This window comes from Drosophila virilis, chromosome 5 (assembly GCF_030788295.1).
Source record: "Drosophila virilis strain 15010-1051.87 chromosome 5, Dvir_AGI_RSII-ME, whole genome shotgun sequence".
Lineage (NCBI taxonomy): Eukaryota > Metazoa > Arthropoda > Insecta > Diptera > Drosophilidae > Drosophila > Drosophila virilis.
In genome coordinates, this window is record NC_091547.1 from 1,396,757 (window position 1) to 1,417,345 (window position 20,589).

General features: G+C 44.1%; 1 protein-coding gene across 2 annotated transcripts in view; it reads right to left on the reverse strand.

Annotated features, from left to right (window-relative positions):
• Positions 1-10,568: 10,568 nt before the first annotated feature.
• LOC6635935 (probable serine/threonine-protein kinase DDB_G0282963) overlaps positions 10,569-20,589 on the reverse strand; it is a 51,943-nt gene continuing 41,922 nt past the window's right edge. For both annotated transcript variants that reach the window (XM_015168741.3, XM_002059338.4), the window contains exons 4-7: positions 18,712-18,896; positions 16,034-16,259; positions 15,093-15,185; positions 10,569-12,050 (exon numbers count right to left, since the gene is read on the reverse strand). In XM_015168741.3, coding sequence (XP_015024227.1) covers positions 11,558-12,050; positions 15,093-15,185; positions 16,034-16,259; positions 18,712-18,896 — 997 coding nt within the window. In that variant the 3' untranslated portion in view covers positions 10,569-11,557. The remainder of the gene's footprint in view (positions 12,051-15,092; positions 15,186-16,033; positions 16,260-18,711; positions 18,897-20,589) is intronic.

Below are 20,589 nucleotides of genomic sequence, written 5' to 3' on the forward strand. Positions count from 1 at the left end.
ATCAACAGCGACGTTATGTCGCTTTGAAACGTCATATCTCCATGATTTTTTTAGATCGGCGGAGTTATGTCGCTTCAAAACGACATGACTACCCCGAAAACTTTAAGTGGCTATATCTCGGCCAAATAAAGCCCGATAGGGGCCAAAAAGGGAGGGGCTACTCGGGGGGGTCCGTAGAATCCGCCAAGATCGACATAACTACCCCGAAAACTTTAAGTGGCTATATCTCGGCCAAATAAAGCCCGATAGGGGCCAAAAAGGGAGGAGCTACTCGGGGAGGTCCGTAGAATCCGCCAAGATCGACGGCGAAGTTATGTCGCTTTGAAACGTCATATCTCCATGATTTTTTTAGTTTGGCGGAGTTATGTCGCTTCAAAACGACATAACTACCCCGAAAACTTTAAGTGCTCATATCTCGGCCAAATAAAGGCCGATAGGGGCCAAAAAGGGAGGGGCTACTCGGGGAGGTCCGTAGAATCCGCCAAGATCGACGGCGAAGTTATGTCGCTTTGAAACGTCATATCTCCATGATTTTTTAGATCGGCGGAGTTATGTCGCTTCAAAATGACATAACTACCCCGAAAACTTTAAATGGCTATATCTCGGCCAAATAAAGCCCGATAGGGGCCAAAAAGGGAGGGGCTACTCGGGGAGGTCCGTAGAATCCGCCAAGATCGCCGGCGAAGTTATGTCGGTTTGAAACGTCATATCTCCATGATTTTTTTAGATCGGCGGATTTATGTCGCTTCAAAACGACATAACTACCCCGAAAACTTTAAATGGCTATATCTCGGCCAAATAAAGCCCGATAGGGGCCAAAAAGGGATGGCTACTCGGGGAGGTCCGTAGAATCCGCCAAGATCGACGGCGAAGTTATGTCGCTTTGAAACGTCATATCTCCCAAATTTTTTTAGATCGGCGGAGTTATGTCGCTTCATAACGACATAACTCCGCCGCTGATCATGGCGAGATTATGTCGTTCTGCATTTTTCTTATGTGAACAGCTCGAAAGTATGCAATGCTTTGCGTTACTTCTATGTCACACAACCACACGAATTTTTTGGAAAAACTTTAAATGTTCATATCTCGGCCAAATAAAGCCCGATTATGGTCAAAAAGGGATGGGATACTCGGGGAGGTCCATAGAAACCGCCAAGATCTATGGCGAAGTTATGTCGCTTTGAAACGTCATATCTCCATTATTTTTTTAGATCGGCGAAGTTATGTCGCTTCAAAACGACATAACTACCCCGAAAACTTTAAATGGCTATATCTCGGCCAAATAAAGCCCGATAGGGGCCAAAAAGGGAGGGGCTACTCGGGGAGGTCCGTAGAATCCGCCAAGATCGACGGCGAAGTTATGTCGCTTTGAAACGTCATATCTCCATGATTTTTTTAGATCGGCGGAGTTATGTCGCTTCAAAACGACAAAACTACCCCGAAAACTTGAAATGGCCATATCTCGGCCAAATAAAGCCCGATAGGGGCCAAAAAGGGAGGGGCTACTCGGGGAGGTCCGTAGAATCCGCCAAGATCGACGGCGAAGTTATGTCGCTTTGAAACGTCATATCTCCATGATTTTTTTAGATCGGTGGAGTAATGTCGCTTCAAAACGACATAACTACTCCGAAAACTTTAAATGGCTATATCTCGGCCAAATAAAGCCCGATAGGGGCCAAAAAGGGAGGGGCTACTCGGGGAGGTCCGTAGAATCCGCTAAGATCGACGGCGAAGTTATGTCGCTTTGAAACGTTATATCTCCATGATTTTTTTAGATCGGCGGAGTTATGTCGCTTCAAAACGACATAACTCCGCTGCTGATCATGGCGAGATTATGTCGTTCTGCATTTTTTTTAAGTGAACAGCTCGAAAGTATGCAATGCTTTGCGTTACTTCTATGTCACACAACCACACGAATTTTTTGGAAAAACTTTAAATGTTCATAACTCGGTCAAATAAAGCCCGAATATGGTCAAAAAGGGATGGGATACTCGGGGAGGTCCATAGAAACCGCCAAGATCCATGGCGAAGTTATGTCGCTTTGAAACGTCATATCTCCATGATTTTTTAGACGGCGGAGTTATGTCGCTTCAAAACGACATAACTACCCCGAAAACTTTAAATGGCTATATTTCGGCCAAATAAAGCCCGATAGGGGCCAAAAAGGGAGGGGCCACTTGGGGAGGTCCGTAGAATCCGCCAAGATCGACGGCGAAGTTATGTCGCTTTGAAACGTCCTATCTCCATGATTTTTTTAGATCGGCGGAGTTACGTCGCTTCAAAGCGACATTACTACCCCGAAAACTTTAAATGGCTATATCTCGGCCAAATAAAGCACGATAGGGGCCAAAAGGGAGGGGCTACTCGGGGAGGTCCGTAGAATCCGGCAAGAACGACGGCGAAGTTATGTCGCTTTGAAACGTCATATCTCCATGATTTTTTTAGATCGGCGGAGTTATGTCGCTTCAAAACGACATAACTACCCCGAAAACTTTAAATGGCTATATCTCGGCCAAATAAAGCCCGATAGGGGCCAAAAAGGGAGGGGATACTCGGGGAGGTCCGTAAAATCCGCCAAGATCGACGGCGAAGTTATGTCGCTTTGAAACGTTATATCTCCATGATTTTTTTAGATCGGCGGAGTTATGTCGCTTCAAAACGACATAACTACCCCGAAAACTTTAAATGGCTATATCTCGGCCAAATAAAGCCCGACAGGGGCCAAAAAGGGAGGGGCTAGTCGGGGAAGTCCGTAGAATCCGCCAAGATCGACGGCGAAGTTATGTCGCTTTGAAACGTCATATCTCAATGATTTTTTTAGATCGGCGGAGTTATGTCGCTTCAAAGCGACATAACTACCCCGAAAACTTTAAATGGCTATATCTCGGCCAAATAAAGCACGATAGGGGCCAAAAGGGAGGGGCTACTCGGGGAGGTCCGTAGAATCCGGCAAGATCGACGGCGAAGTTATGTCGCTTTGAAACGTCATATCTCCATGATTTTTTTAGATCGGCGGAGTTATGTCGCTTCAAAACGACATAACTACCCCGAAAACTTTAAATGGATATATCTCGGCCAAATAAAGCCCGACAGGGGCCAAAAAGGGAGGGTCTAGTCGGGGAGGTCCGTAGAATCCGCCAAGATCGACGGCGAAGTTATGTCGCTTTGAAACGTCATATCTCCATGAATTTTTTAGATCGGCGGAGTTATGTCGCTTCAAAACGACATAACTACCCCGAAAACTTTAAATGGCTATATCTCGGCCAAATAAAGCCCGATAGGGGTCAAAAAGGGATGGGATACTCGGGGAGGTCCATAGAAACCGCCAAGATCGACGGCGAAGTTATGTCGCTTTGAAACGTCATATCTCCATGATTTTTTAGATCGGCGGAGTTATGTCGCTTCAAAACGACATAACTACCCCGAAAACTTTAAATGGTAATATCTCGGCCAAACAAAGCCCGATAGGGGCCAAAAAGGGAGGGGCTACTCGGGGAGGGGCTACTCGGGGAGGTCCGTAGAATCCGGCAAGATCGACGGCGAAGTTATGTCGCTTTGAAACGTCATATCTCCATGATTTTTTTAGATCGGCAGAGTTATGTCGCTTCAAAACGACATAACTACCCCGGAAACTTTAAATGGCTATATCTCGGCCAAATAAAGCCCGATAGGGGCCAAAAAGGGAGGGGCTACTCGGGGAGGTCCGTAGAATCCGCCAAAATCGACTTCGAAGTTATGTCGCTTTGAAACGTCATATCTCCATGATTTTTTTAGATCGGCGGAGTTGTGTCGCTTCAAAACGACATAACTACCCCGAAAACTTTAAATGGCTATATCTCGGCCAAATAAAGCCCGATAGGGGCCAAAAAGGGAGGGGCTACTCGGGGAGGTCCGTAGAATCCGCCAGGATCGACGGCGAAGTTATGTCGCTTTGAAACGTCATATCTCCATGATTTTTTAGATCGGCGGAGTTATGTCGCTTCAAAACGACATAACTACCCCGAAAACTTTAAATGGTAATATCTCGGCCAAATAAAGCCCGATAGGGGCCAAAAAGGGAGGGGCTAGTCGGGGAGGTCCGTAGAATCCGCCAAGATCGACGGCGAAGTTATGTCGCTTTGAAATGTCATATCTCCATGATTTTTTTAGATCGGCGGAGTTATGTCGCTTCAAAACGACATAACTACCCCGAAAACTTTAAATGGCTATATCTCGGCCAAATAAAGCCCGATAGGGGCCAAAAAGGGAGGGGCTACTCGGGGAGGTCCGTAGAATCCGGCAAGATCGACGGCGAAGTTATGTCGCTTTGAAACGTCATATCTCCATGATTTTTTTAGATCGTCGGAGTTATGTCGCTTCAAAACGACATAACTACCCCGAAAACTTTAAATGGCTATATCTCGACCAAATAAAGCCCGATAGGGGCCAAAAAGGGAGGGGCTACTCGGGGAGGTCCGTAGAATCCGGCAAGATCGACGGCGAAGTTATGTCGCTTTGAAACGTCATATCTCCATGATTTTTTAGATCGGCGGAGTTATGTCGCTTCAAAACGACATAACTACCCCGAAAACTTTAAATGGTAATATCTCGGCCAAATAAAGCCCGATAGGGGCCAAAAAGGGAGGGGCTACTCGGGGAGGTCCGTAGAATCCGCCAAGATCGACGGCGAAGTTATATCTCGGCCAAATAAAGCCCGATAGGGGCCAAAAAGGGAGGGGCTACTCGGGGAGGTCCGTAGAATCCGCCAAGATCGACGGCGAAGTTATGTCGCTTTGAAACGTCATATCTCCATGATTTTTTTAGATCGGCGGAGTTATGTCGCTTCAAAACGACATAACTACCCCGAAAACTTTAAATGGCTATATCTCGGCCAAATAAAGCCCGATAGGGGCCAAAAAGGGAGGGGCTACTCGGGGAGGTCCGTAGAATCCGCCAAGATCGACGGCGAAGTTATGTCGCTTTGAAACGTCATATCTCCATGATTTTTTAGATCGGCGGAGTTATGTCGCTTCAAAACGACATAACTACCCCGAAAACTTTAAATGGTAATATCTCGGCCAAATAAAGCCCGATAGGGGCCAAAAAGGGATGGGCTACTCGGGGAGGGGTTACTCGGGGAGGTCCGTAGAATCCGGCAAGATCGACGGCGAAGTTATGTCGCTTTGAAACGTCATATCTCCATGATTTTTTTAGATCGGCAGAGTTATGTCGCTTCAAAACGACATAACTACCCCGGAAACTTTAAATGGCTATATCTCGGCCAAATAAAGCCCGATAGGGACCAAAAAGGGAGGGGTTACTCGGGGAGGTCCTTAGAATCCGGCAAGATCGACGGCGAAGTTATGTCGCTTTGAAACGTCATATCTCCATGATTTTTTTAGATTGGCGGAGTTATGTCGCTTCAAAACGACATAACTCCGCTGCTGATCATGGCGAGATTATGTCGTTCTGCATTTTTTTTATGTGAACAGCTCGAAAGTATGCAATGCTTTGCGTTACTTCTATGTCACACAACCACACGAATTTTTTGGAAAAACTTTAAATGTAAATATCTCGACCAAATAAAGCCCGATTATGGTCAAAAAGGGATGGGATACTCGGGGAGGTCCATAGAAACCGCCAAGATCGACGGCAAAGTTATGTCGCTTTGAAACGTCATATCTCCATGATTTTTTTAGATCGGCGGAGTTATGTCGCTTCAAAACGACATAACTACCCCGAAAACTTTAAATGGCTATATCTCGGCCAAATAAAACCCGATAGGGGCCAAAAAGGGAGGGGCTACTCGGGGAGGTCCGTAGAATCCGCCAAGATCGACGGCGAAGTTATGTCGCTTTGAAACGTCATATCTCCATGATTTTTTTAGATCGGCGGAGTTATGTCGCTTCAAAACGACATAACTACCCCGAAAACTTTAAATGGCTATATCTCGGCCAAATAAAGCCCGATAGGGGTCAAAAAGGGATGGGATACTCGGGGAGGTCCATAGAAACCGCCAAGATCGACGGCGAAGTTATGTCGCTTTGAAACGTCATATCTCCATGATTTTTTTAGATTGGCGGAGTTATGTCGCTTCAAAACGACATAACTCCGCCGCTGATCATGGCGAGATTATGTCGTTCTGCATTTTTTTTTATGTGAACAGCTCGAAAGTATGCAATGCTTTGCGTTACTTCTATGTCACACAACCACACGAATTTTTTGGAAAAACTTTAAATGTTCATATCTCGGCCAAATAAAGCCCGATTATGGTCAAAAAGGGATGGGATACTCGGGGAGGTCCATAGAAACCGCCAAGATCGACGGCGAAGTTATGTCGCTTTGAAACGTCATATCTCCATGATTTTTTTAGATCGGCGGAGTTATGTCGCTTCAAAACGACATAACTACCCCGAAAACTTTAAATGGCTATATCTCGGCCAAATAAAGCCCGATAGGGGCCAAAAAGGGAGGGGCTACTCGGGGAGGTCCGTAGAATCCGCCAAGATCGACGGCGAAGTTATATCTCGGCCAAATAAAGCCCGATAGGGGCCAAAAAGGGAGGGGCTACTCGGGGAGGTCCGTAGAATCCGCCAAGATCGACGGCGAAGTTATGTCGCTTTGAAACGTCATATCTCCATGATTTTTTTAGATCGGCGGAGTTATGTCGCTTCAAAACGACATAACTACCCCGAAAACTTTAAATGGCTATATCTCGGCCAAATAAATCCCGATAGGGGTCAAAAAGGGATGGAATACTCTGGGAGGTCCATAGAAACCGCCAAGATCGACGGCGAAGTTATGTCGCTTTGAAACGTCATATCTCCATGATTTTTTTAGATCGGCAGAGTTATGTCGCTTCAAAACGACATAACTACCCCGGAAACTTTAAATGGCTATATCTCGGCCAAATAAAGCCCGATAGGGGCCAAAAAGGGAGGGGCTACTCGGGGAGGTCCGTAGAATCCGCCAAAATCGACTTCGAAGTTATGTCGCTTTGAAACGTCATATCTCCATGATTTTTTAGATCGGCGGAGTTATGTCGCTTCAAAACGACATAACTACCCCGAAAACTTTAAATGGTAATATCTCGGCCAAATAAAGCCCGATAGGGGCCAAAAAGGGATGGGCTACTCGGGGAGGTCCGTAGAATCCGCCAAGATCGACGGCGAAGTTATGTCGCTTTGAAACGTCATATCTCCATGATTTTTTAGATCGGCGGAGTTATGTCGCTTCAAAACGACATAACTCCGCCGCTGATCATGGCGAGATTATGTCGTTCTGCATTATTTTTTATGTGAACAGCTCGAAAGTATGCAATGCTTTGCGTTACTTCTATGTCACACAACCACACGAATTTTTTGGAAAAACTTTAAATGTTCATATCTCGGCCAAATAAAGCCCGATTATGGTCAAAAAGGGATGGGATACTCGGGAGGTCCATAGAAATCGCCAAGATCGACGGCGAAGTTATGTCGCTTTGAAACGTCATATCTCCATGATTTTTTAGATCGGCGGAGTTATGTCGCTTCAAAACGACATAACTACCCCGAAAACTTTAAATGGTAATATCTCGGCCAAATAAAGCCCGATAGGGGCCAAAAAGGGAGGGGCTAGTCGGGGAGGTCCGTAGAATCCGCCAAGATCGACGGCGAAGTTATGTCGCTTTGAAATGTCATATCTCCATGATTTTTTTAGATCGGCGGAGTTATGTCGCTTCAAAACGACATAACTACCCCGAAAACTTTAAATGGCTATATCTCGGCCAAATAAAGCCCGATAGGGGCCAAAAAGGGAGGGGCTACTCGGGGAGGTCCGTAGAATCCGGTAAGATCGACGGCGAAGTTATGTCGCTTTGAAACGTCATATCTCCATGATTTTTTTAGATCGTCGGAGCTATGTCGCTTCAAAACGACATAACTACCCCGAAAACTTTAAATGGCTATATCTCGACCAAATAAAGCCCGATAGGGGCCAAAAAGGGAGGGGCTACTCGGGGAGGTCCGTAGAATCCGGCAAGATCGACGGCGAAGTTATGTCGCTTTGAAACGTCATATCTCCATGATTTTTTTAGATCGGCGGAGTTATGTTGCTTCAAAACGACATAACTACCCCGAAAACTTTAAATGGCTATATCTCGGCCAAATAAAGCCCGATAGGGGCCAAAAAGGGAGGGGCTACTCGGGGAGGTCCGTAGAATCCGCCAAGATCGACGGCGAAGTTATATCTCGGCCAAATAAAGCCCGATAGGGGCCAAAAAGGGAGGGGCTACTCGGGGAGGTCCGTAGAATCCGCCAAGATCGACGGCGAAGTTATATCTCGGCCAAATAAAGCCCGATAGGGGCCAAAAAGGGAGGGGCTACTCGGGGAGGTCCGTAGAATCCGGTAAGATCGACGGCGAAGTTATGTCGCTTTGAAACGTCATATCTCCATGATTTTTTTAGATCGTCGGAGCTATGTCGCTTCAAAACGACATAACTATCCCGAAAACTTTAAATGGCTATATCTCGGCCAAATAAATCCCGATAGGGGTCAAAAAGGGATGGAATACTCTGGGAGGTCCATAGAAACCGCCAAGATCGACGGCGAAGTTATGTCGCTTTGAAACGTCATATCTCCATGATTTTTTTAGATCGGCAGAGTTATGTCGCTTCAAAACGACATAACTACCCCGGAAACTTTAAATGGCTATATCTCGACCAAATAAAGCCCGATAGGGGCCAAAAAGGGAGGGGCTACTCGGGGAGGTCCGTAGAATCCGCCAAGATCGACGGCGAAGTTATGTCGCTTTGAAACGTCATATCTCCATGATTTTTTTAGATCGGCGGAGTTATGTCGCTTCAAAACGACATAACTCCGCCGCTGATCATGGCGAGATTATGTCGTTCTGCATTATTTTTTATGTGAACAGCTCGAAAGTATGCAATGCTTTGCGTAACTTCTATGTCACACAACCACACGAATTTTTTGGAAAAACTTTAAATGTTCATATCTCGGCCAAATAAAGCCCGATTATGGTCAAAAAGGGATGGGATACTCGGGAGGTCCATAGAAACCGCCAAGATCGACGGCGAAGTTATGTCGCTTTGAAACGTCATATCTCCATGATTTTTTTAGATCGGCGGAGTTATGTCGCTTCAAAACGACATAACTACCCCGAAAACTTTAAATGGTAATATCTCGGCCAAATAAAGCCCGATAGGGGCCAAAAAGGGAGGGGCTACTCGGGGAGGTCCGTAGAATCCGCCAAGATCGACGGCGAAGTTATATCTCGACCAAATAAAGCCCGATAGGGGCCAAAAAGGGAGGGGCTACTCGGGGAGGTCCGTAGAATCTGCCAAGATCGACGGCGAAGTTATGTCGCTTTGAAACGTCATATCTCCATGATTTTTTTAGATCGGTGGAGTAATGTCGCTTCAAAACGACATAACTACCCCGAAAACTTTAAATGGCTATATTTCGGTCAAATAAAGTCCGATAGGGGCCAAAAAGGGAGGGGCCACTTGGGGAGGTCCGTAGAATCCGCCAAGATCGACGGCGAAGTTATGTCGCTTTGAAACGTCATATCTCCATGATTTTTTTAGATCGGCGGAGTTATGTCGCTTCAAAACGACATAACTACCCCGAAAACTTTAAATAGCTATATCTCGGCCAAATGAAGCCCGATAGGGGCCAAAAAGGGAGGGGCCACTTGGGGAGGTCCGTAGAATCCGCCAAGATCGACGGCGAAGTTATGTCGCTTTGGAACGTCATATCTCCATGATTTTTGTAGATCGGCGGAGTTATGTCGCTTCAAAACGACATAACTACCCCGAAAACTTTAAATAGCTATATCTCGGCCAAATGAAGCCCGATAGACGGCAGATTGGGAGGGGATACTCACGGAGGTCCGTAGAATGGAATGCCATCAAGGTTTTTCGATTTCCGAAAAAAGCCATTTATCTGACTGATATGCCAATCGATAGCAGAGATCAGCACGAGTTCAAAAAGGTCTATCTTTCGGAAATCGGACCATTATTAGACAAATTATGGCAAAAAAACGAAAGAAACTTCAAAGTTGTAACGGCATATTTTCGACGTCAGCACGAAACTATGCAATATAATGCTTTACTACTAAAATTCTACTAAAATCAATTAGCTGAAAACGCCCGACCTGCGTGGTAGACTGGATACATGGAATAAGAAATACGTATGTTTTTTGAAAAACTCTAAATGGCTATATCTCGTCATTCACTCAATTTCATTCACGACAATCCTGTGTTATTTCGACAGCCAAGAACAATTTCATGCTCAACCAAGCTTAGTTGTTTTCATTTGGCATTTTCCGAGGCGATTTTCATGGCATTTTCCTCGCATATCGCTGGCCAATGGAATAAGGTGTCAATTTTTGTTCGCTCCGCATTTTTGCGTGCTGGGTGTTAATCGCTGGACCACTTACCGTGCCTATAAGGGCCGCAGGGCCAATACAAGTTTACGCTAGATTAAGCAGGATATATGGTTATGTGTGCGCGCGTGTGTGTGTGTGAGCGAGGGTGGGGGACACGCCTTTTTGTTGCTGAGCGCTGGCAGGCGGAAAGGAAAAACAGTTTGCGGCTTTTGTGGCATTTTTCAACATTACATTTTTGCAGATGTTTTGCTTTTTAGTTTATTTTAGCCTTGCACATAAAACAGAGGACCTTAAAGTTGGATTTAAATATTTCTATATATTTATATATATAGCATATATATATAGTATTTATTTGCTAACTGTATTGTACTTATGCACGATCTGTATCAGTATTTAATATTGATAACATACGCAACTGCAACTGCGCTACAATTTATTTGTAAGTAGTTTATCTTTAGGGTTTTCTTCTCTTTATTTAATTTTATATTATAATATATTTTATTTTTATTTGTTTGAAACGCATTCAGAAATCAGTTTCAGTTTCCGTTTGATTCGTTATTCGAAAATGCGCGCAAAATTTGTCACCGTAGCGTTCCGTTGCGAATTTACATCAGAGTTTTTCACATACATCCATATATATAGTATATTGGGTTGGGAGAGAATCTACATTTAATGCATGCTTGAAATGCACTCGAAGTTGTTATTTACAAAATTGTGTTAATTTTTTTAAAACTTTTTTTTGGGGATAGTTTCGTTTTTGGAATATTTTAATACTTTTACGATAGTTCGTAATAGATACGCAGCGCATTTCAGATGCTTACAAAAATAAATTCAACACATTCAAGTACAACAAACATATATATCTTACTGTCTAAATGCCGCATATCGGTATATATGGTATATATCAAAGATGCATGAACTATATTTAGGGTTTAGTTAATATATATTTATATCAATATATTCATTTAGGAGCAGAGTTTTTAGTTTTTCGTATCGTACAAATAAATACCTTTGGGTTAACGAGTGTGTTTAAGATTAACGAACAAACCAACATAAAAAAAAAAAAATATTAATAATGCGTAGACGAAAAGAAAAACTCAAGCACTGGAGAAAAGCTGTTGCGACTTTTCAAATGAAGCGCCTTCTTATCCGCTTGATTTCAGTTTCGGTTACAGTTTCGCTGGGGCAGGGCTACAAGTGGGCCAATATATCGATCTGGTCGATGGCTGACTGAGATGATGTTGGCACCTGGCCCTGTGCCTGAGCCCTTCCACCTGACTGCACGTTGAGGCCGCCGCCGCTGTTGGCCTGGGATATGGTCACAATGGTTACCAGGTCTTTGGCCTTGGTCGCCGTCGTCGTCGACGTCGGACTCTCCTGGCTTTGGCTGCGATTCCTGGACTCGATTTCGACAATGGCCGAGGTGAGCAATGTGTTGGACTGCAGCGCACTGTAGTCGGGCAATTGCTCCGGCGATAACTCTGGCAGATCCTCATTGGCTAGCAGCCGGCCCGAAGGCGCTGTCTCAATGGTCCGTTCGCAGCTGGCCAGCGTCAGCGAGGCGGGCGTCGCATTCCGGCTGCGATAACTCGGCGGCAGGCTGTACTCGGAGCCGCCCACGCTGCTGCTAATGGTGCCTCCACCACCACCGCCTATGCCCGAGCGTAGTGTGGTCAGCGGTGCCCTGCAATCGTAGGAAACAAAGTATATTAGTTGGGCTTTCAGTAAGTTATAGATTGAGACTAAAGCTGGAGTCAGACTTGGGCAACTTGGTCTGTCAGAACAGATTTTTAATTCTGATAAATAAAGTATAATTTAATTATATAGAGTCCGACTCTGAGTCTGCTCGATTCTATTGGCCAAATAATCTGTCTGTCAGACAGGCCATAACCTTAGATTGAGTTGTGAGTTGCAGGAAAACAAATGCATGCATTATTTGCGCAGCGGCTGACATGAGACAAAGTCAATGCACAAATTTGCATGTGGCAGTCGAAGTATCTAGATACATTTCTGTGTATCTAGCAGATGAATGAAAGACCGTTCGGTGTGCAGACGACTTGCTCAATTTAAATAACAAAAGGCGTTCGGCCAATTGTTGCCAGTCGCTGCATTGCTCGGACTACCCAAATTCAACAGAATTCACACTTCAGTCAACAGGAGAAGCCAAGCCGACAACAAAGACAACGAATTATAGACATGGAAAATTGGTCGGTCGGCTTTTAGCAAAAATTCAAATTTTCAAAATTGTATAAAGCAATTTGGAGTATGTAAAATTGCATTTAATTGTTGCCGACAAAGATTCAATGCGAAAGGAAATGCGAAATACTTGAATACTAAGTAAGCAGCAAGGACGAAAACTTTACTCTCTCTCTCTCTCTCTCTCTTTCTATCTATCTATCTCTATATTTCTGTGCTGGCATAACAGGCAATTTTCACAGGCAGTCGACTCCTCTTGGGCCTCGTCTTTGTTTGTTTAATTGACTTGGCTAACAGCTTCGCCAGGCAATTGTTTGCCTTCTCTATGCTGGCCCTAATCCTTGCCAGGCCCGGCTGCCTGTCGCAGATTGCCTTTTAACACACGCCTGCTTGTTATGCAACAGAGCATCACTTCAAGTATGTCCGTGTGTGTGCGCGCGTGTGTGTGCGCGTGTGTGTAAATATTTTGCAAAATTTCACAGATTTCTTTGTTAGTTCTTACATCATATTTGAATATGTCATCACGCACACGCGCACACACACACACACGCACACTCACTCACAGAAACCGGGCCTGTCCAAAAGTATGCTCTGATTCCCTGCCACACACATTTTGCATAAGTTTTTGCTTTTTGACATACTTCTTTGTCACTTTCTGCACCCTCTACGAGGCTCTATGCAGCGGGCATATTAACATAGCAGACATACGACTGGCGCTAGAAATCTGCTCTTTCTATTTCAGAATTTCACTTTTGTTAACTTTAGAATAAAATTCTTATTTCAAGAACCTTTGCACTAGATGTAAATGTCAAATGACAAGACTTAATACATAACGAAATAAAATGAATTGTGCTTTTATCGAGAACATTTTACGCCTATTTCAAGCATGTAAATTCTTTACAGCAAAGTTGTCTTTAAAGAATATTTTGCTTAATTTAAGAATATTAAGGTTTAAAATCAATTTAGAAACACGGCAAAGATTCTATTCCTTTCAAATATGAACATGCAAATGCTTGTAATAAATATTTTGAGCTCAAACCAAGTATACTTTTTTAAAGAAATATCATACTTAATTTAAGTATATTTTATGGAAGTAATATTCATACTTTATTAAAGTTTATTTGGTCGAATTGAGTTCAAAATGATAAGCACAGCACGACAAGAAAATTCTTCAAGTAAATACTTGAATTAAGAAAGACGTTTTACATGAACTTCAGTTTTATTCTTACTTTAAGTAATATATAGTTATAAAACGTCTTCAGCACATGATTTTTTAGCTACTTTTGGGACAATAAAAAGGAGTCAAGTAAAATGTGTCGTATCTGAAAGTCTTTCATAGCCCTTACATCTCGCATTCTCAATTGTTTTCCACTTCTTTTGCTTTTCCTGGCCAGCTAAGCTGCTTATGTGTATTACTCAGCCATCTTCTTCTTCTTGCTGTTGTTCTTATTGTTGTCCCTTCATTTCCATTATTGGACATAAATATTTAAGTGCATGTGGCCTTGTGCGTCATTAAAAGCAAATTAATTTGCCATAAATTTGCATTTGTCTGTTGAATACATCCATGAGTACTCACAAGTACTCAACACTCAGAACTCGCACTCGTTTTTTCGGGCAGTGTTTAGCAGCGCGTGAATTTACGGCTTTGGTCGCAACTCAATATTTTTGTGCGGCAATAAAAAGTAAACTTTTCTAATTAGCAGCCATTATGCGATCAAAGCGGCAATTATCCTGCCGAGTCAGAGTCCTATACTCTCTCTTTCTCGCTCTCTCTCTCTCTCTCTCTCTCTCTCTCTCAATCTCTGTCTCCCTGCCTCTCTTCTCGCTTCTCATTGCTTTGGCGCCCCATTTTGTTGTCGTTGTCGGCGTCATTTCAATTGTTTCAATTTGCTCCTTGCTTGCCCCCCCACCATCTCTTTCTTTCTAGTCTAGTCTGCCCTATTTCTCTTCTGCTGCTTGGAGTGCTCGGCAATTGGATTGTAGCGCATTTAAATTGTTTGCCATTTTGGGCACCCGTTTGAAGTAGTCGCTCGGCGCTCAATTCAATTAAGTTGCAAATTCCTCACTGACGCCCACTCGAAATCAAGCAAAAATCATTTGTGCCAACAACAACAACAGCAACAGCAGCAACAAATAAAACCATTGACAGGCTTCTAAAGTTTCTGGCTTAAAAAATGGCCAAAAGTTTTTGTGGGCCAACCCCAAGCAATGTGTCAAATGTTGTTGCTGCTGTTGCTTTTGGCGCCCACCGAAAACCGCACAAAGCCAAACCGCTGACGCTTCAGCTGATGCTGCAACACCAACCACCCGCTCCTATCCTCTGTTCCCGGCACCACACTCGGCCGCAAGCAACCCTCACGCGTTCCTATTCCGACCTCGAACTGTGCGTTGTAAACATTTTGTGGTTGCAGCGCCAAACTTTACAAATAACTCACGAGGGGTGTCGAACACGCGGCAAATTCCCAAATGAGCCGGGGGCGTAGCAAGGGCGGGGGTGTGGGTTAGTGGGGAAATGGAAGCGAACACTTACCTGAGCAAGCTGCCGGCATGAGATCGATAGGTGGGCGGCGGTGAATTGCCACGCACCACCCCGTTCTGGCGATCGCGGTCCAAAAGCAAAAGTCTGAAAAAAAAAAACATATAAAACATGGATTAAATTGAAATTAAATTAATAATAAAAAATAACAGAAGTAGAGGGGCAAGAAGTTAAACTGAACAGTTTGGCGCATGTTCTTCTTAAGCCCCTCACTAAAAAATACAGTTCCTGAATAACTTCGCTGTTTATTGTCCGATCTTAAAGAAATTTTCAGGGATTCAATATAATATACAAATGTGTATGAATACCAATGCCCAAGTCTAAGCCCCTCAAAGTGACCTTTCTTCTAGTTTTCTTTATTTTCTTCTTTTCAAAGGGAGATATTGTAAATGTGAAATATTGTGGGTCTCTCTTTATTTTGCTCTCTTTCATTTGCAACATCCTAAATTTGTTAGCTTTGACCTCGATATATGATAAATGTCATTAAAATGCAGACAGTTGTTGATTTACTACGAGTTTTTGCACAATAGAAAGAGCTACTTTAACAATTTCAAACCTTTAACTGTTATAGTCTCCGAGATCGATCATAGAGACAGCAAAACAGACAGGCAGACGGATAAACGGACAGATCTGGCCAGATCGATGTGGCTGGTTCAAGAATATGTGTATATGCTTTATGGCTTCAGATATGCTTTATGGCTTGACTGTTATACACACTCGCACGAGCCACTCACATTCTGTTTTGCACAATTTCAATGAGTTCAGGGTTCGGGTTGCAAAAATAAAACAAGAGACCAGGACATTTTCAGGCAGTGCATAATTACATAATGCAATTAATTGCGCAAGGACATGCAAACGGATGCGGTTAGCCGAGCATGTCTGCCGTTGTCCGCACACACACACACACACCCCACCCCCTATTCACCCATACTCACCTCAGACGATACTCCTGCATGCTGGCCTGGTAGGAGGGCGGCGGCGGGCGGTGCTGAAACTCCGGATAGAGCAGTCCGTGGGGCGCGCCGCCGCCACGGGTGCACGGACGTCGGCCACAGCGGGCCAAATCGACGGTGGTGCCCAGCCCAAGGCAACTTTGGCCGCCACCGGGCGCTGTCATCCGCCAAGCGGCGCCGCTGACAGTGACCAGCACAACACCGACTCCTGCAGAGAAACGCACACAGAGAGAAAAAGTTGAGTTAGTTGGCAAAGCAATGCAAAAAAAAAACATGACTCAAAATAAGCGTCCAATTAAGTGTACGCCAATTTAATTAGACGTCAAACGCGCTGCGTGGGCGTGGCGCGCAATTACCAGCCCACTTATAATAAAGTGAGGGGGTGGGAGGGGGAGTGGGCGGTGGTGGGTTGAGCTGCAGTGGTCAATCTTCAGCCAGTGGGGGCACAGCGTCCACTTTCACTTTTTTGCCAACCGCTGCAAATCGAGAGGCTTTTCCTTTTGACAAGCGACAGCTGCATGTGGCGCGGCCTGCGGCCACTGGAGCGTGACATGACCAAGTCACCCCACCCCCCCCTCACCGCTCTTCCATCCTCCTCCACAAAGTGCAAGACAAATCACGGTCTGAGCCTAAAGCTGCGACCGGTAGCTGATTAAGGCCCACAGATAAATAGAGGTAGGCATCTTTTTTATTAGACAAAATTGTTGTCGTTTTGCCGTTGTTGTTGTTGTTGTCGCACATTTTCATGAGCAATTTGCGCTTCAAAAAAGCTGAACGTAAAAATAAAAAAGCGACTGCAATTTGTGCGTTTGTTATGAGCGTGACAAGTCGTCTGTATGCCAGGGGCAGGGGCTGTCTCCATTGGAGGCGACATGTGTGTCTGTGTGTGTGTGTGTGTGCAGTTAGTTGTTGCCTCCGCCTTGATTGCCATTAAATTATGTAAAACTTTGCGTTACAAGTCAACAATTTTTGGTAATTGCCGACAGAAAATGGCGCAATGTCACGCTTCGAGTGGCCCCAACTAAAATGAGCGAACCGGCAATTGATTAGAGCCCCGCATACATAAGTAATGCCCACAGACCCAGACCCAGACCCAGACCCAGACCCCGAGCCAGATCGAGAGACGGCGCGTAGTTGGAACTTGGCCCCGCTTTCTTGTTACGTGAGCTGCGCGAAAAGCGAATGAGAACCCAATGAGTGACTCATGAGTGTGTGTGCCCAAAACTCGTATGATTCAATCACAAGTGCGTTGCAAACTACTCAGCCAAATGGCATTAAATTCTACACAATTTAAGTTGAGTTTGAAGAAAAACCATTCTAAGCTTTGAGAGCGAGCGAAAGCTGTAAAGTTGCATTCGATTCGATTCACATGCAAACAGGAGAACCTATTTATATGATGTATATATATACATATATATATATTTTAGGATTCCTTTAGCAAAATCAGCTTAATGGCTTGAAGGTCTAATCCCAAATCACTTCTGGACTTCCTCATTCGCTTTACACAGCTTGGATAGGTTTCACCTGGTTAATCGGATCTAAGAGGGTAAGTTTGTCATGAAATGTGTAACTCGTTGAAAATACATCTCCGATCACCTGAAGTATATATATTCCAGATCAGCATCAACAGCCGAGTTGACATAGCCATAACCTTCTCTCCATCCGTTCGTCTCTCTGTTTCTATGCAAACTAATATCTCAGGTTTAAATCTATTCTTCTGAAACTTTGCATAGGAAATTCCTTTCTATTGCCGGATCGCACCACTGTATCATATATGTATGTTAGCTGTCATTTCAGTAAACCTAAAGCAACCTCGACATTTATTACGCTTCCTTTATTAGTTTTCTCCTTATATATATGCACAATCCCATCAACATCGGAGTACTATATCGAGTAGCTGCCATAGGAAAACTTTACTTCAACGACATATCTGCAAGTGCATAAACAGAAACAATCAAAAAAAAAACCACAGCCACATTTATTTGCAATTAAAATACTTGACTCTTACGTATCTCTGGCATTTTGTTTGGCAGCTTGAAAATATATTATTTTCTACTCATTTTAAAATGCAATTGTGCTTAAGTTCTTAAGAGCAGTTTACTTTTACAATCTAGCCCACACTTCATGTTTAAACATAGATCTCGGCGTATTTACCACAGATCTGTCTGGAGGATAGGCCACCCACACAAACACACAATGCCAATATTTATTTACCAACTATCTGGGGCTGATAAAACTTGTAGCCGGAACTAAATGCTCTCTCTCTCTCTCTCTCTATCTATCTACCTCTCTCTGCCAATATTGACACATTTTGTGTCTTTACAAAATTTGTTTGTTCTTCGAACTGGGTCAGGCAGAGACGCGCCCATTACAAAAGGGCAACAGAAAAAACCCAAAGCCTGTTATAATTGTAGAAATTGCTGTGTGAGGCAACAGCAACAACAACGACAACAACAAATGCACAGACAAGAGACATTAACAATAACAGCAAAAGCAACAACAACAAATTGTGTAAACATCGCGAAAAGGCAACATTTTAATGCCATTTTTGTGTGACCCCATCGAACAATTGTTCGACTCGTGCTTATATGGACTATAAACGAGTGTGCACACACACTGCTTCACTGTGATGTAATCGACTTGAGATACTCTCTACTTACCAATCATTAGCAGCGCGGCGGTCAGATGCGAATTTGGCGGTCCAGCGAGACCCGTGGCGCCCAGCGCAGCGCCGCCGAGGGCGCAGGCCACGCCCCCGAGCGCAACAACAGCAATGAGAGCGCGCAGCGGCGGTCCAGCAAACCATTGGCCACAACAGCCCTTGCCGGAACGCTCCGAGGGGGATCTGCAAATAATCAAGAATTTCTTTTGTTAGTTTTTCAGCTGCAGCTGGTGGCACAAATTTTTGGTATAACAATTTTCCGGAGCGCATTTTAACCGAGTGTGCAGGTGGGCCAGCAGCAGATGAATGGACAGGGTCAGGAACAGAGACAGGGACAGGGTCAGAACCAACGCAACTGGCAGCTGTTTTGTTTCGTGGCGCGTGCAAATTGGTTGTGGCAAGGACAACGTCGGCGGAGGCAACAAAAGCGCAGCGCGAAGACACTGCGAGCTGCGAGACACAATTGTTGTAATGTTTTTGATTTATGAGCTGAAAGACCAAAATTTGCGCACCGAACACAATAAAACAGGCAAAGGAGACGACCAGACGATGACGACGACGACGACAATGAGGATGAGTATGACGTTCAGGATATGAATGAGCGGGAGGATGCGGATGCGGATGGCCAACAGCGTAGAATATTTTGCGCATTTGCCATTTGGCGAAACAGGGAGAAAAAAAGGCAGCAAGGACAATTTATGTGACGCAGACGCTGCAGGAACAGCACCAAAGACAACGCTGCACAGTGGGTTAGAAGCGCTTGAAAAATAATGAAAAATATCTATTGAATAAATAAAAGCCTTCGGCAAACAGATACCGCTGCACAGTGGCCTAGAAGTGGTGAAAATTTGTGTATATTTAATTATAAAAAAATATATATAACAATATAATTCGGCAATATACAATTTAAAGATACAAGAACGTAAGCTATGCCTGTTTACTTTATATAAATCAGCACTGCAAAGCGGACTAATGACGCTTAAAGCATGTTAAGAAAATATCTACTAATAAAAATAAAACCTTAGTAGAGAAGTTGCTGAAGCAATTTCTAGATGCTGCCTATTTATAAAATGTACTATTAATATACCCTTATTGCACTGGGGAAATGGTGGAAATTATAAAATGAAGATCATCAGATAGTTTTATATAAAGCGCTGCACAGTGGACTAGAACTGCTTCAAAATTTTCGAATTAAATATTCTACACATAAAACCTAGATAAAAAAGTCTTGAGGCATACAAATCAACTTGTTCACATATTATATTTAAATATTCGTCAAGGTTAGGCGCACTTTGTGACACTGTGCAACAAAAGGACGACAATGACGACGTGTGTGCGTAAATTCATTAGGACACAGATACAGACTTCGACTGCGACTCAGACACAAACGCAGACCCAGACATTGAAGTGGCAATGGCAGGAGGCAGAGATTCGTTTAAGGATACGTACCAAGGCAGCATTTTCTTTATGGCCACAGACGCTCGTTGACAACCCCTTTTTAAGGAGTTGGGCGAGATGTATGGGGGGGGGCAGCCTCTGAGCTCGGGGCTTGCCAAACAATTAGACGCCGAAATATTTATAGGCAAGCAGCTGCGACCCGTGACCCCCAACTCCCAAAGAAAGTCTCTTCTCACGCCCCTCCTCCCGCAAGCAGTGTCCAATGGGACGTTGCCCACTTTTGTGTCATCGAAGCAATTTAAGCAAACCGAATGATAAATTGTTGGAAAATTACGTGCATAAAAAGGCAACCGGCAATGGCCGGAAATTTATGTTTAATAATTTGATGTTGTCGCCCGAGGATTTCGAGGATTTTTTTATGATGCGCCATTAAATGTACACAATACCTCGTCCAAGTAAAAGGGGTTAAGTTCACCCG